The sequence below is a fragment of the Seriola dumerili genome, unplaced genomic scaffold, assembly GCF_002260705.1.
Source record: "Seriola dumerili isolate Sdu_G_001 unplaced genomic scaffold, Sdu_1.0 BDQW01000127.1, whole genome shotgun sequence".
Taxonomy (NCBI): domain Eukaryota; kingdom Metazoa; phylum Chordata; class Actinopteri; order Carangiformes; family Carangidae; genus Seriola; species Seriola dumerili.
Window position 1 is genome coordinate 410,007 of NW_019174382.1, and position 12,415 is coordinate 422,421.

Below are 12,415 nucleotides of genomic sequence, written 5' to 3' on the forward strand. Positions count from 1 at the left end.
TCCCCACGCCCCCCCCCCACCCATTTCCTACTCACCCACTTTCTCTCCGACCATTTGTGCTATTTTATTCATCTCTGCTGGTCTGTTGTTCTGTCTGTTGTTCTGTCTGTTGTTCTGTCTGTTGTGTGTCTTTTCTGGCAGGTGGAGGTGAGACTGAGGCTGTCGTCGTCTCTCAGGTCTCTTCCTATTGGCTGTTGAAGTGCAGGTGTGTCTGCAGACAGGACCAACCTGTTCCACCACCATGCTCTGCTTTTACCTCCATCGAGAGCCACAATGAAACTTATACAACAAAATCTATCTATCTATCTATCTATCTATCTATCTATCTATCTATCTATCTATCTATCTATCTATCTATCTATCTATCTATCTATCTAATGGCTGCAGGTGTGTGTTGCTGCAGTGTACATTCAGGGCAGTTTAGGGCAGATTAGTCATGTTGCACTGAGACAAAGAGAATAATGGCGTCTTTGTGTTAGTGGAGTCTCTCCTTCCCTGTGTGACTCACTGAGACACTCCACCCGCTCCACCCCAGGGTTTAAGTCCTACCTGTTTTTACTTACAATTAGTCCTAAAATGATACGAAATACAAATAAAGCATCTCTAAGATTCACTGTTGACACTGGAAAAAGTTTCAATTTGATTTTTTTGTCAAATGTTTTTTATATATCATAGTATTTTTAATATATTTATCGAGACGTATCAGTATCAGATTTTAATATTGTTCAATGAGCCAACAGGTAAAACTCCTGAACTCCTGAGTAAAAACAAAGATGGCGTCTGTTATAGAAGCTAATATCAAAATAACAGACTAACTAAACCACCACAGACACACAGAGACTGTTAACATGAAATAATAAACTTATATTTCTACTTATATATTGATGTCAAAATGTTTCTCTACAACAACTGATACTCCACAGTCTCACTGCTCATGACTGAGCTCCAGAGTTTGTAACATTAGCTCATATATGACGTTTTATATTGGTGATGAAATGACAAGCTAACACTGGAGATGAAAGGGAGCTACCAGCTAGCTAACGTAAGTTAGTTAAACTGTAATTTAAGGCTAAAGTGGGAAACCAGCTAACATTAGTTAGTTAAACTGTAACTTAAGGCTAAAGTGGGAAACCGCTAACATTAGTTAGATGTCTCTCCAGAATAAAGCTCCAGAAATTCACTTAGAAATCTTTTAAACTGCAGAACTTTATTCTGAATCCTCCAGTTTTTAAGTTTCCTTCAGTATCAAATGATTGACTTGACGGTTTCATGATTATCAATCCATCCTGTATCAGCTGACTACAGGAGCTACATGATGCTAAACATAATGTTAGCATAGCTACCCATAATAAGGCTACATGTGTGTGTTAATACATTTATCTGTGTAGCAATGTCATTATATTAAATTTTATTTACCAAAATGAAAATTCATATTTCAAACTTGAGACAGTTTTTTTAATAGTAAGTCAAGCATCTCTTTTATAATTGTACATACGTTATATGGACTGTGTCCTCGACTGAGGAAACAGTGAAAGAAGAAGAAATACAAACATTTCATCAGACTGATTTTTACTGAACAGCTTCACCAAACTGCTACTGCTGTTTTAATACATTTCTTTTATGAGCGTGATTCTTTCATTTCATTTACAAACTACATTTTACCGTATAATAATCCAGTTTAATCTCTTCATAACTCTTTTATCAAGGTTAATTATTTCTATTGTCAAGAGCTTTCAGTTCATTCTCATCGTTTAAAAACAATATAGACAGGAATTTAGTGATAAATAGCTAATTAAACATTTAATCAGGACCCTCACTTAACAATTACATTATTTTAAAATTTATTCCATATTCAATCATTTTCCAGCAGTTTGGGTGGAGCTGCTCCTCTCAGGGTGGAGGTGAAGATGCTGCAGGTGGAGGTTTGATGGACTGATGCTGAAGAACCAGGTCAGAACACGATCAGCAGGGTTTCTATTTAAAGAATCCTCCAATTAAGTTCTTCGCATCCAGTCCTGAGAAACGACAGAGAGAACAGTTGACGTGTTGATGTTTAACTACAAAAACGTTCATCAGAAAAAGTCTGAAAACAGATGCTGGAAACTGCTGATTAAAATAATTAATTTGATGACTTCCTGACACAGAGCTGGCTCTCCTGACTTCCTGTTCCTCCTCCTCAGAAGAAGTGGGTGGAGCTCACTGTGTTTATGTTCTTTGTGTGAACCTGTGGAGTTCATCACGGCTCTGTTCTGGTCAGTCTACTTCACTCTCTACAAGCTCTCTTTAATTAATCACACTGTGTCTCTCACTGTTGTGAATGTTTATCATGTATCTGAGAAACCTGAGGAACTTTCTAATCTCCTCTGCAGTTGTTTTCAGTATCTGAAGGTCTCAGAGTTTCCTGAGTTTCCGTTCTTTCTGACCTCTGACCTCCATGTGTCTGTGACTTACTGACCCAGTATGGATCCACCAGGTTATCAGAACAAGGTGACCTCTTCTCTAAGGGAAGTTGTTGATGCTCTGATTCTTTTCATCATCTTTTCTTGTCTTTCATCATCGTTTTATGTTTTTATTTGCACCTTCATAAACCTGGTTTTGATCATTTAGCGTTGTTGCTCAGTGATGGTCAAACTGTATCCTGTAATATTAGAATCTGTATTCTACAGTGACCCACTCATGCCTTCACTAACCCTGCCTCCCTGTGTCAGTATTGATGTGCTGTACAAATGATTAAATTGGGAAGAACTACGCTCCTGCAGTTTCCAAGGGCCTGAAGTTGGTTTGAGGGACTGTAGAGACTCACCGCCTCCCTGTTCCTGATTGTTTCCTCCAACAAGAGACAGAGCGTCTCCGACTCCGAATCCTCCTTTGTTGTCATCTTTGTTTCCTCCAACAAGAGACAGAGCGTCTCCGACTCCGAATCCTCCTTTGTTGTCATCTTTGTTTCCTCCAACAAGAGACAGAGCGTCTCCGACTCCGAATCCTCCTTTGTTGTCATCTTTGTTTCCTCCAACAAGAGACAGAGCGTCTCCGACTCCGAATCCTCCTCCCTTCTGCTCCTCCTTCTTTTCTCCTCCACTCAGGACTTTATCTACCGTTTCCTCCACCAGGTCACCTGCAGAACAAACAGGTGTTAAGTGTCTCTGGGTCCAGAGAGGCAGCAGTCACAGGTGAGATTTGAGTGGTTACCAATGGAGTTGAATGGGTTGAACTGTAATAAACTGGAGACACTGTGGCACCAGCTCGTGACTGAACCTGCCCGCAGCACCAGGGCGTGGATCATCAGACTCAACAAAAAAATTTCCCTGAAGCTCCAGTCACCTGATCTGACCTGAACCGTTCTGGCCCTGAAAACACCCCCCCCTCCAGGAGTTTGGCCTGATTCCTCCATGTGACTTACAAGCTGTTTCCTCTGCAGCCAACAGGACGCCGCCAGCAGACGTTCATTTCACTCAATCCACTTTAAGTCTGTCACTGACGTCCAGTTTTCACATTAAAACAACTGAGAGGACTGCAGGGGAGTCCTCAGCTCCAGTCAGAGTCAGAGAGTCAAAGAGTCAGAGAGTCAAAGTGTCAAAGAGTCAAAGAGTCAGAGAGTTCAAGAGTCAGAGAGTTAAAGAGTCAGAGAGTCAGAGAGTTAAAGAGTCAAAGAGTCAGGGAGTCAGAGAGTTCAAGAGTCAGAGAGTTAAGGAGTCAGAGAGTCAGAGAGTTAAAGAGTCAGAGAGTCAGAGAGTCAGAGAGTTAAAGAGTCAAAGAGTCAGGGAGTCAGAGAGTTAAAGAGTCAGAGTCAAAGAGTCAGAGAGTTAAAGAGTCAGGGAGTCAGAGAGTCAGAGGGTCAAAGAGTCAGAGAGTCAGAGAGTTAAAAAGTCAAAGAGTCAGAGAGTCAGAGAGTCAGAGAGTCAGAGAGTTAAAGAGTCAAAGAGTCAGGGAGTCAGAGAGTCAGAGAGTTAAAGAGTCAGAGTCAGAGAGTCAGAGAGTTAAAAAGTCAAAGAGTCAGATCGTCAAAAGGTTAAAGTGTCAGAGAGTCAGAGAGTTAAAGAGTCAGAGTGTCAGAGAGTCAAAGAGTCAGAGAGTTAAAGAGTCAAAGAGTCAGGGAGTCAGAGAGTTAAAGAGTCAGAGTCAAAGAGTCAGAGAGTCAGAGAGTCAGAGGGTCAAAGAGTCAGAGAGTCAGAGAGTCAAAGAGTCAGAGAGTCAGAGAGTAAGAGAGTCAGAGAGTCAGAGAGTCAAAGAGTCAGAGAGTCAGAGAGTCAGAGGGTCAAAGAGTCAGAGAGTCAGAGAGTCAGAGAGTCAAAGAGTCAGAGAGTCAGAGAGTAAGAGAGTCAGAGTCAAAGAGTCAGAGAGTAAAAGAGTCAAAGAGTCAGAGTCAGAGAGTCAGAGAGTCAGAGAGTTAAAGAGTCAAAGAGTCAGAGAGTAAGAGAGTCAGAGAGTAAAAGAATCAAAGAGTCAGAGTCAGAGAGTCAGAGAGTCAAAGAGTCAGAGAGTCAGAGAGTCAGAGAGTTAAAGAGTCAAAGAGTCAGAGAGTAAGAGAGTCAAAGAGTCAGAGTCAAAAAGTCAGAGAGTCAGAGAGTCAGCGAGTCAAAGAGTCAGCGAGTCAGAGAGTCAAAGAGTCAAAGAGTCAGAGAGTCAAAGAGTCAGAGAGTCAGAGAGTCAAAGAGTCAAAGAGTCAGAGAGTCAGAGAGTCAGAGGGTCAAAGAGTCATAGAGTCAAAGAGTCAGAGAGTCAGAGAGTAAGAGAGTCAGAGAGTCAGAGAGTCAAAGAGTCAGAGAGTCAGAGACAGAGNGTTAAAGAGTCAGAGAGTCAAAGAGTCACAGAGTTAAAGAGTCACAGACTTAAAGAGTTAAAGTGTTAATGAGTCAGAGAGTCAAAGAGTTAAAGAGTCAAAGAGTCAGAGAGTCAAAGAGTCAGAGAGTCAAAGAGTCAGAGAGTCAGAGAGTCAGAGAGTCAGAGTCAGAGAGTAAGAGAGTCAGAGAGTCAGAGAGTCAGAGAGTCAGAGAGTCAGTCAGAATCTCTCACATCAGCCCTTTGAATACTCAATATATATAATATTCCATATTTATCACTATATGTGCATCGTCATTATTATGTGAAATACAAAAACACCAAATACAGCCGACATCTTTACAGTAAATCAACATCTGCAGCTGTGAAGTCAAAGGTGTCTGGTCTCTTTAAACCTGTTACAGTCGATATTTCACAGAGATATTTCACAAAGGATACTCACCCACTTTCTCCCCAGCTATTTTTGCAATGCCACCGCTACCCAGCGCTGAGGACAAGAAGTTAGACATGGCTGCTGCTGTGTTTGGAGTGTGTGTTTGTGGATGAGGAGGTTCAGTCTTATAGAGGCAGGTGTGCTGCTCTCTTCAGGTTCCCGCCTCTCTGGTCTCGCCCTGCGGAGGAATCAGGTGCGGCTGCAGGGCGGAGCACAGGCCCGACCTGTCGCACAGGTCTGAGACGTCACTGCAGGCTCCACCCTCATGAGGAGTGTGTGTGTGTTTGTGTGTGTGTGTGTGTTTGTGTGTGTGTGTGTGTGTGTGTGTGTGTGTGTGTGTGTCCCTTTACAAGAATTTTAAGAAGGCAGCATGACAACATTCATATGAAGCTTGCTGATGCCCGTGTCAATAAACAAACATCACAGCGTTGCCTTCTGGGTATTCGTGCCTCCATCTTGTTACTAAACGATGGTTTAAAACAGTTTCCAAACCTTTTGTGGAACACACCTGCACAGCTCAGTCAGCTGATCCCAGGTGGCTCCTCATCAACACCAGCCTTCACCTCACGCTCCAGGTGTTTTCACCTGATCTCAGACTGGAGGCTGTTTCACACAGAAATTGATGACTCATGTTTAATGAGCGAAACGAGGCCTCAATAAAACCTGAAGTAAAAAAACACTTCAACCACTGATCCGTCATTTTCTATCTGTCAGCTGATCTTCACACACACTCAGCAGCAGTGTGTGTGTGTGTGGAGGGGGGTGTGCTCTGATAAATATTTCAGTAGATTAATGTCCCTCATTAAACTCTGATGTGGAGTCCTGAGCTGCCACTGTACAAACAGGCAGACACAGTCAGAGGCGGATATTTTGTTTTCAGGTCGTCTGTCTCATTTGATATCTCAGTAACACATTTAATACAAACATTCACCTGGACTCAAGGATGAACTGGTTAGAGTTTGGTGGCTGAAGGTCAAAGGTCAAGGTCAGCGTCAAGGAGGCGGAGGGATACGACCACGAGACGGTTGATTACATGTGAGCTAACATCACTGTGAATGTGTCAGACCTTCCTCTGCAGCAGGTCGGTAACTAATCACACCTGTTCAAGTCTGAGATGTTAAGGAGCCGTTGTTTTCATCTGCTCAGAGTGATGATGATGAGGATGAGGATGATGATGAGGATGATGAGGATGATGATAAGGATGATGAGGATGATGATGAGGAGGATGAGGATGATGATGAGGATGAGGATGATGATAAGGATGATGAGGATGATGATGAGGAGGATTAGGATGATGATGAGGATGATGAGGATGTGGGATGAAGCTCCCTCACAGATCGCTCTCTGCAGTCAAACTGGCCCTCCTGTTTCACGGTGGCATGATGGTGTTGCTCCAGGGCAGGTGTGTGTGTGTGTGTGTGTGTGTGTGTGTGTGTGTTATGGAAACCAGCCCTGCCCAGTAGTTACTGAACATGTTGTGTCTTTGTTCAAATGTTGGTCTGACATGCAACTCCATGTGCTGAGATGCAAATACATGGAAAGTTACAGGTGACTGAATAAACTCCTTCCATGGTGACGATGGTGGGATGACAAACACTCTGGAGACGACACGGTGAGCTGTTGCAACATTAGAACCTCCAGGTCACGACCCCCCTTGAGACAGCACACTGGGAGACAGGTAACTGTTCACACTGATGTGTTTAATATAAACGTACAGACCTGCATCATCTTCATTTTCACTTTGAACTGACTCAGTCTGTCTCTTCTTCTTCTCATCAAACACGTTTCAGTGATACCACCTGACACCAGGTGACGCTCACACAGAGCTCTCAACAGGGTTCCCGCTCTTTTCTACAGATCATTTTCCAGGATGTTTCACGTGAAGTTTTAGCTCATGTGACACACACAATCATATGAGTCATCATCCCTTACATCTTTAATTAAATTGATCACTAGAACTTTGTCACATGTAAATAAAATGTATCATTATCATCATCATTATTAATTTATAACCTTATGAATCACATTCACCTGCTGAATAAATTAAATAAAATAAATTAAAATTAAATTAATTAATAATTTAAAAAATACATTTTTACATTAATTTTTTTTCCCTGAAATGTTTTTTTTTAATTTTTTTTATAAACTTTATTCAAACATAGAACATTACATGAACGATGACATACTCAAACATAATCATTATCATTTTACATTTTAAAGTAAATTCACACCTCCTTTGATATTCCAAACTGAAAAAATATCACATTTCAAAAACAAACATACAACAGATGTAAGATGAAAAAGAGAATGATAAAAAAATAAAATAAATAATAAAACAATTAAAAGTAAAATCTACCTTCTCTTATTTTTGAAATATCCAAACTGCCCGTAAAACTTTCCAAATTTCACCAACAGGTTCTGTTAAATTGGAAAATGATGTTCAAGCATAATTTCAGCCCCCATAATGTCCCATTGTGGAACAATAGGGTGATATTGAGTCGGAGGAGGTCTATGTTTATGGAAGACTGGATGACAAAACAAATTTGGTCTCTTATACATACAGTATAATGGATGGAAATGGAAACATACTTGAACTGAATGATTTTAATGCTAAATATAGCGTGAGTTGCTCCAATGAGATCTATAGGAAAGTCACACAAAATATCCCAAAAGTCTTTATCCAATCGATAAAGAATAATATTTTGAACATACCAACCAGATAGATGATCTGGACCTAGTAAACGAAAAATGTAACAATAAGTTTTTAAAGCAGTACTTAGTAAACACCTTATATCCAGGTTTAACAAAAAGCTCACTCACTCTTAAAGATTATAACAAATCTGAAATATCAACTATTCGAACAAAATACTTAAAATTCCCAATTCCCCCAAAGTGTAAAGAAGTTCATTTTAAAACTATAAACAACATTTATCCCTCAAATGAATTTATAAAAAGAAGATTTAAATTTGTTGTAGAAAACTGTTATATTTGTAAAACGAATCTGGAAACGACAGAGCACCTGTTTTACGAATGTGAGACTGTCCAAAATTTGTGGAAAACTCTCCACAACTTAATATCGTCCAGCTCCAGAAACATTGACTTCTGGTCCTTTCAAAATATTCAAATAGGAGTAATCCTCAAAGATAAAAAAACTGAGTTTTTAGTATATAATCTCATTATTATTACAAAATAATTAATCTACAACACAGTGTCGGTATACAACCCCCCCCCCCGCGCCCCCGCATGGCTTGCTCTTAAGAATGAACTCTCCTTGTTACAAAAATGTCTGAAACAAATAAATAATCCCCATGCAAATAAACTGTACACATTTATAGGAAAATTTAAACTATCCTAAACCCCTTGTATTTAATTAGTCTGGATTTACTTGTTAATATGAATTTACTTTTAATTGTTTTATTATTTATTTTATTTTTTTATCATTCTCTTTTTCATCTTACATCTGTTGTATGTTTGTTTTTGAAATGTGATATTTTTTCAGTTTGGAATATCAAAGGAGGTGTGAATTTACTTTAAAATGTAAAATGATAATGATTATGTTCGAGTATGTCATCGTTCATGTAATGTTCTATGTTTGAATAAAGTTTATAAAAAAAAATGTCTCTGATACAGCCGACGTCCTTTATGGATGACGTCTACCCGGTACGTAGTAATTGTGCGACATCACTGACGTAATCATCGGCGCCCGAGAAGTTTTCATAAAGTTGCGGTAAAGTCCGTGGATAGAGTTTAAAGCGGTGAATGTTTGAATGGTTGGTTGGTTTGACTCGGTTCGACCCCGGGGACGGACGCTCCCTCTGCCGGGGAACATGTCTACAGTCCTCGGTCTCAGAGCGCTGGGGAACCGGAGACACACCGCGGCGGCGGAGGAGATCTCCGGGAGTACGAGGAGGAGCCTCCCCGTGTCCGAGAGCAACAACCTCGGTCAGTGTCAGCCCCAGAGTCCGGTCACACAGAGCAGGTCTGTTCACACCTGCTCAGTCAGTTACTCTGTCCACGTCATTAATAATTAATCACATCTTATAGATTTTCTACCGGAGCTGTTCCGAGCCGGAACAGGAAAAGTAAAACAGTATATACAGTATATAAACACAGTATATGAATACAATATATAAACATAGTATATAAACACAGTATATTAGTACAATATATAAACATAGTATATAAACACAGTATATTAATACAATATATAAACACAGTATATTAATACAATATATAAACATAGTATATAAACATAGTATATTAGTACAATATATAAACATAGTATATAAACACAGTATATGAATACAGCAGATAAAAACCAACAGGTTCCTTATTAATGATCATATATTCAGACATTATGTTGTAAAACATGGTTTTGGGTTGAAGTGGACGGGCTGCGACTCTCATCTGTAATAAATCAAATATATTAGCATTATATTAGCATTAGCATTTAGCAACTTAAAAACGTAACTAAATTAAAATGTTGAAATATAGAGAAATTTATAAAAGAATTTTAGAAATGCTTTTATCTTTTACCTTTGCTTTTCCTTTATTGCCTTTTGCTTTTACCCCATTGCTCGCTGTAAAAGCAAAAGCAACAGGGAAAAAGCAAAATTAAAAGGTGAAGATTTTTTTTATTCAGTTATATATTTGTTTTTATACATCCACATTTTTCAGATTTACTAATTTATTCTTTTATTTATACCTGCTTTTATTTCCACCTTTATTTTCTTGTTCTTTTATAGATTTATTCTTTTTTCGGCTCCGACTCCATAACAAAGGACTCATCCCTGACACTCAGGGTCAATGTGAAGTCGCTGTTGTCTGTAGTGTGTGTGTGTGTGTCATTGGTCCCTGCAGATGTTCAGCATCAGCTGGTGATTGAAGAAGAGGTTCCCCCTGGTTGACCTTAGTCTGATCCAGGAGGACCCAGAGAGCCCACACATTAAAGAGGAACAGGAGGAACTCTGGACCAATCAGGAGGGAGAGCAGCTTCAAGGGCTGGAGGAGGCTGATAACACAAGATCCCACTGACTCCTGTTGATATGAAGAGTGAGGATGAGGAGGAGAAACGCGTTGTTTCAGCCTCATCAGAGCCGGACTGAGGAGAGCAGAGAGGCAGAAGCTGATGGAGGATCTGGACTTAGATTTTGAAGCAGGTACCGCTGGACCCCAGACTCCTCTGAGCCTGAGGACGGTGAGGACGGCTGGAGGAAGACCACAACACCTGAGTCAGGTTTGACAGGAAATGAAGTCCACGTTAGTGACACAGGATGTGATGCTGGTGAGCTCTCAGCTGCTCTGATCTAAAATCCACTTAAGATCCAACCGGAGTGAAACCATTTACTTTCAGCTCTTGTGGGAACAGATTTACGCAGCAGGAGCGTCGCAGGAGGAAACTCTGTGACCATCAGGGGCATCTGGAAAGCTTTAGGTTAGCTTTAGCTTTAGGCAACAGGAGGATCTCAGGGAGCATGAGGGAGTCCATGTGGGGGAGAAAGCAGGTTTTTGTGATGTTTGAGGAACAGATTTAAGAGTCTGTGTGAGAGAGAAGCCGCTGTTCGTGGTGAAAGGTTCAGTAACAGACGTGAAGAACGAGCGTGACGCCTGCAGCAGGAACTGCAGCTGAACTCCAACAGCTCGTTACAGCAGACGTCTAATTTACAGCTGAGGTTTGTATGAACCGCTGTAACTGTTTTATTGTTGAACCTGATTGAAACATGTGCTTTTGAATATTGTTGTTATAGTTACAGTTCGTGTCATTAACTCACTCTAACTGTGAAATAAAACAGAATTCATTGAGCTTGTGTTTGTCAGTGATTTCTTTGAACTTTGTGTTTGTTTCATGAAATGTTCAAGTTTATTAAAAAAAAAAGACACATTCAGGTAATTATTGATTATAGGTAATTACTATATAACACAGTATATGACATCATTGACTTCATGTCAGAAGTCAGCAGTTGTCTGATAAAACCACAACATCCGTCTGTTTTCTTCCACTCATCTGGCGGATCGTGGTGGAAGAGTTTTCCTGAGGCCTGATGGGATGTAATCCTCCTGCGAGCTCTGAGTCTACACCGGGATCTTCTCCCAGGTGGAAGACGCCAAGGAGGTGTCCAATCAGATGCCCACACCACCTCAACCGGCCACTCCAAGCTCCTCACCCGATCTCTGAGGCTGAGCCCAGACACTCGACAGGAGCTGATTCCTTCGGGCACGACCCAGAGCTCATAACCAGTGGTGAGGGTCTGAACAAAGACAGGAGTCTCCAGGATCAGCTGATTATTGTTGTGATCCTGCAGCTCCAGAGCCAGAGAGCTCAGTGCATCATGGGAGTTCCCCCAGCAGTCCAGGCCTACAGCAGCATAACACCCCCCCACCAGACTGGCAGCATGTTCAGCAGAAAGAGTTTTGTGGAACAGCATCTGGTTGTTTTCTTCTTCTGCAGTGGTTTAATGGCAGTGCCTGGAGAGTCAGCTCCACCCGCTGCTGACCTCCATCAGTCAGCTGACCCGTGACACAGAGGAGGAGGAAACAAGCGCACCTCAGGTTTTCTGCACATCCATTTGAACTGACTGTATTAGGATGAAAGTTCACTGAGTGAGGATACACACATTTAAATGTTGTCTCGTGTTAAACTGTTTTCACATGAAGCCTCTCACTGTTTTAACAGAGAGAAGGAAGGAGCAGTGGAGTGTGTCGCCATGGAGACGCTGTAAATAAATCAAACTGACCCAGTTACTGCAGCGGTCCTCACAAACCCTCCATCATGGATCACACACGCCTCCACTTCCTGTTGAGGACTGGCCAATCATGGAGAAGCAGCGATATCACATCCAGATGTTTCCAGCAGCTCCAAAGTTTGGTGAGTGAAAATCTTTTTGTGTCTGTAGGAGCGGTGATAGCGCCCCCTGGTGGTCACAGCTGATCACTGCGTCTCTGAGAACCTCTGAACACTATATTTGCATTTTCAAATGAAAACGTTAATAACAGAAGAACTGTGAGGCCGACATGCATTAATGAGACATCATGTGAACAGTAACATCTTTAGCATGTTGCTAACGGCGACAGTGTTTCTGTTGTAATTTATCAGTGAAGAAGAAACAGAGTCGTTAAGGTGAATTTCAAACTCGTCTTTATTTCACTTTGTTTTATAAAAGAAGAATCAGCTCAGTTATTAGTTTGTGTGTGTGTGTGTGTGTG

The 12,415-nt window shown here is 41.1% G+C and overlaps 1 protein-coding gene across 2 annotated transcripts; it reads right to left on the reverse strand.

Moving 5' to 3' along the window:
- Window positions 1-1,427: 1,427 nt before the first annotated feature.
- LOC111224206 (rRNA 2'-O-methyltransferase fibrillarin-like) lies at window positions 1,428-5,347 on the reverse strand. Of its 2 annotated transcripts, XM_022748623.1 has the most exons (4): window positions 5,222-5,347; window positions 2,999-3,115; window positions 2,804-2,938; window positions 1,428-2,015 (listed from the first exon to the last, which is right to left on the reverse strand). In XM_022748623.1, the coding sequence occupies exons 1-4, from the start codon at window positions 5,286-5,288 to the stop codon at window positions 1,975-1,977; spliced, it is 360 nt and encodes a 119-aa protein (XP_022604344.1). In that variant the 5' UTR covers window positions 5,289-5,347; the 3' UTR covers window positions 1,428-1,974. The 2 variants fall into 2 exon arrangements, with proteins under 2 accessions (XP_022604344.1, XP_022604343.1); XM_022748622.1 differs by having other exon boundaries at window positions 2,804-3,115; window positions 5,222-5,341.
- Window positions 5,348-12,415: the final 7,068 nt, after the last annotated feature.

Bases quoted from the DNA above. Each gene is read 5' to 3' on its own strand.
- LOC111224206 (XM_022748622.1), bottom strand. From the start codon at position 5,288: ATGTCTAACTTCTTGTCCTCAGCGCTGGGTAGCGGTGGCATTGCAAAA. The intron at 3,116-5,221 runs GTGAGTATCCTT...TTTGTTCTGCAG, and splicing joins AATAGCTGGGGAGAAAGTGG to GTGACCTGGTGGAGGAAACG. The intron at 2,016-2,803 runs GTGAGTCTCTAC...GTCGTTTCTCAG, and splicing joins CAATCAGGAACAGGGAGGCG to GACTGGATGCGAAGAACTTA.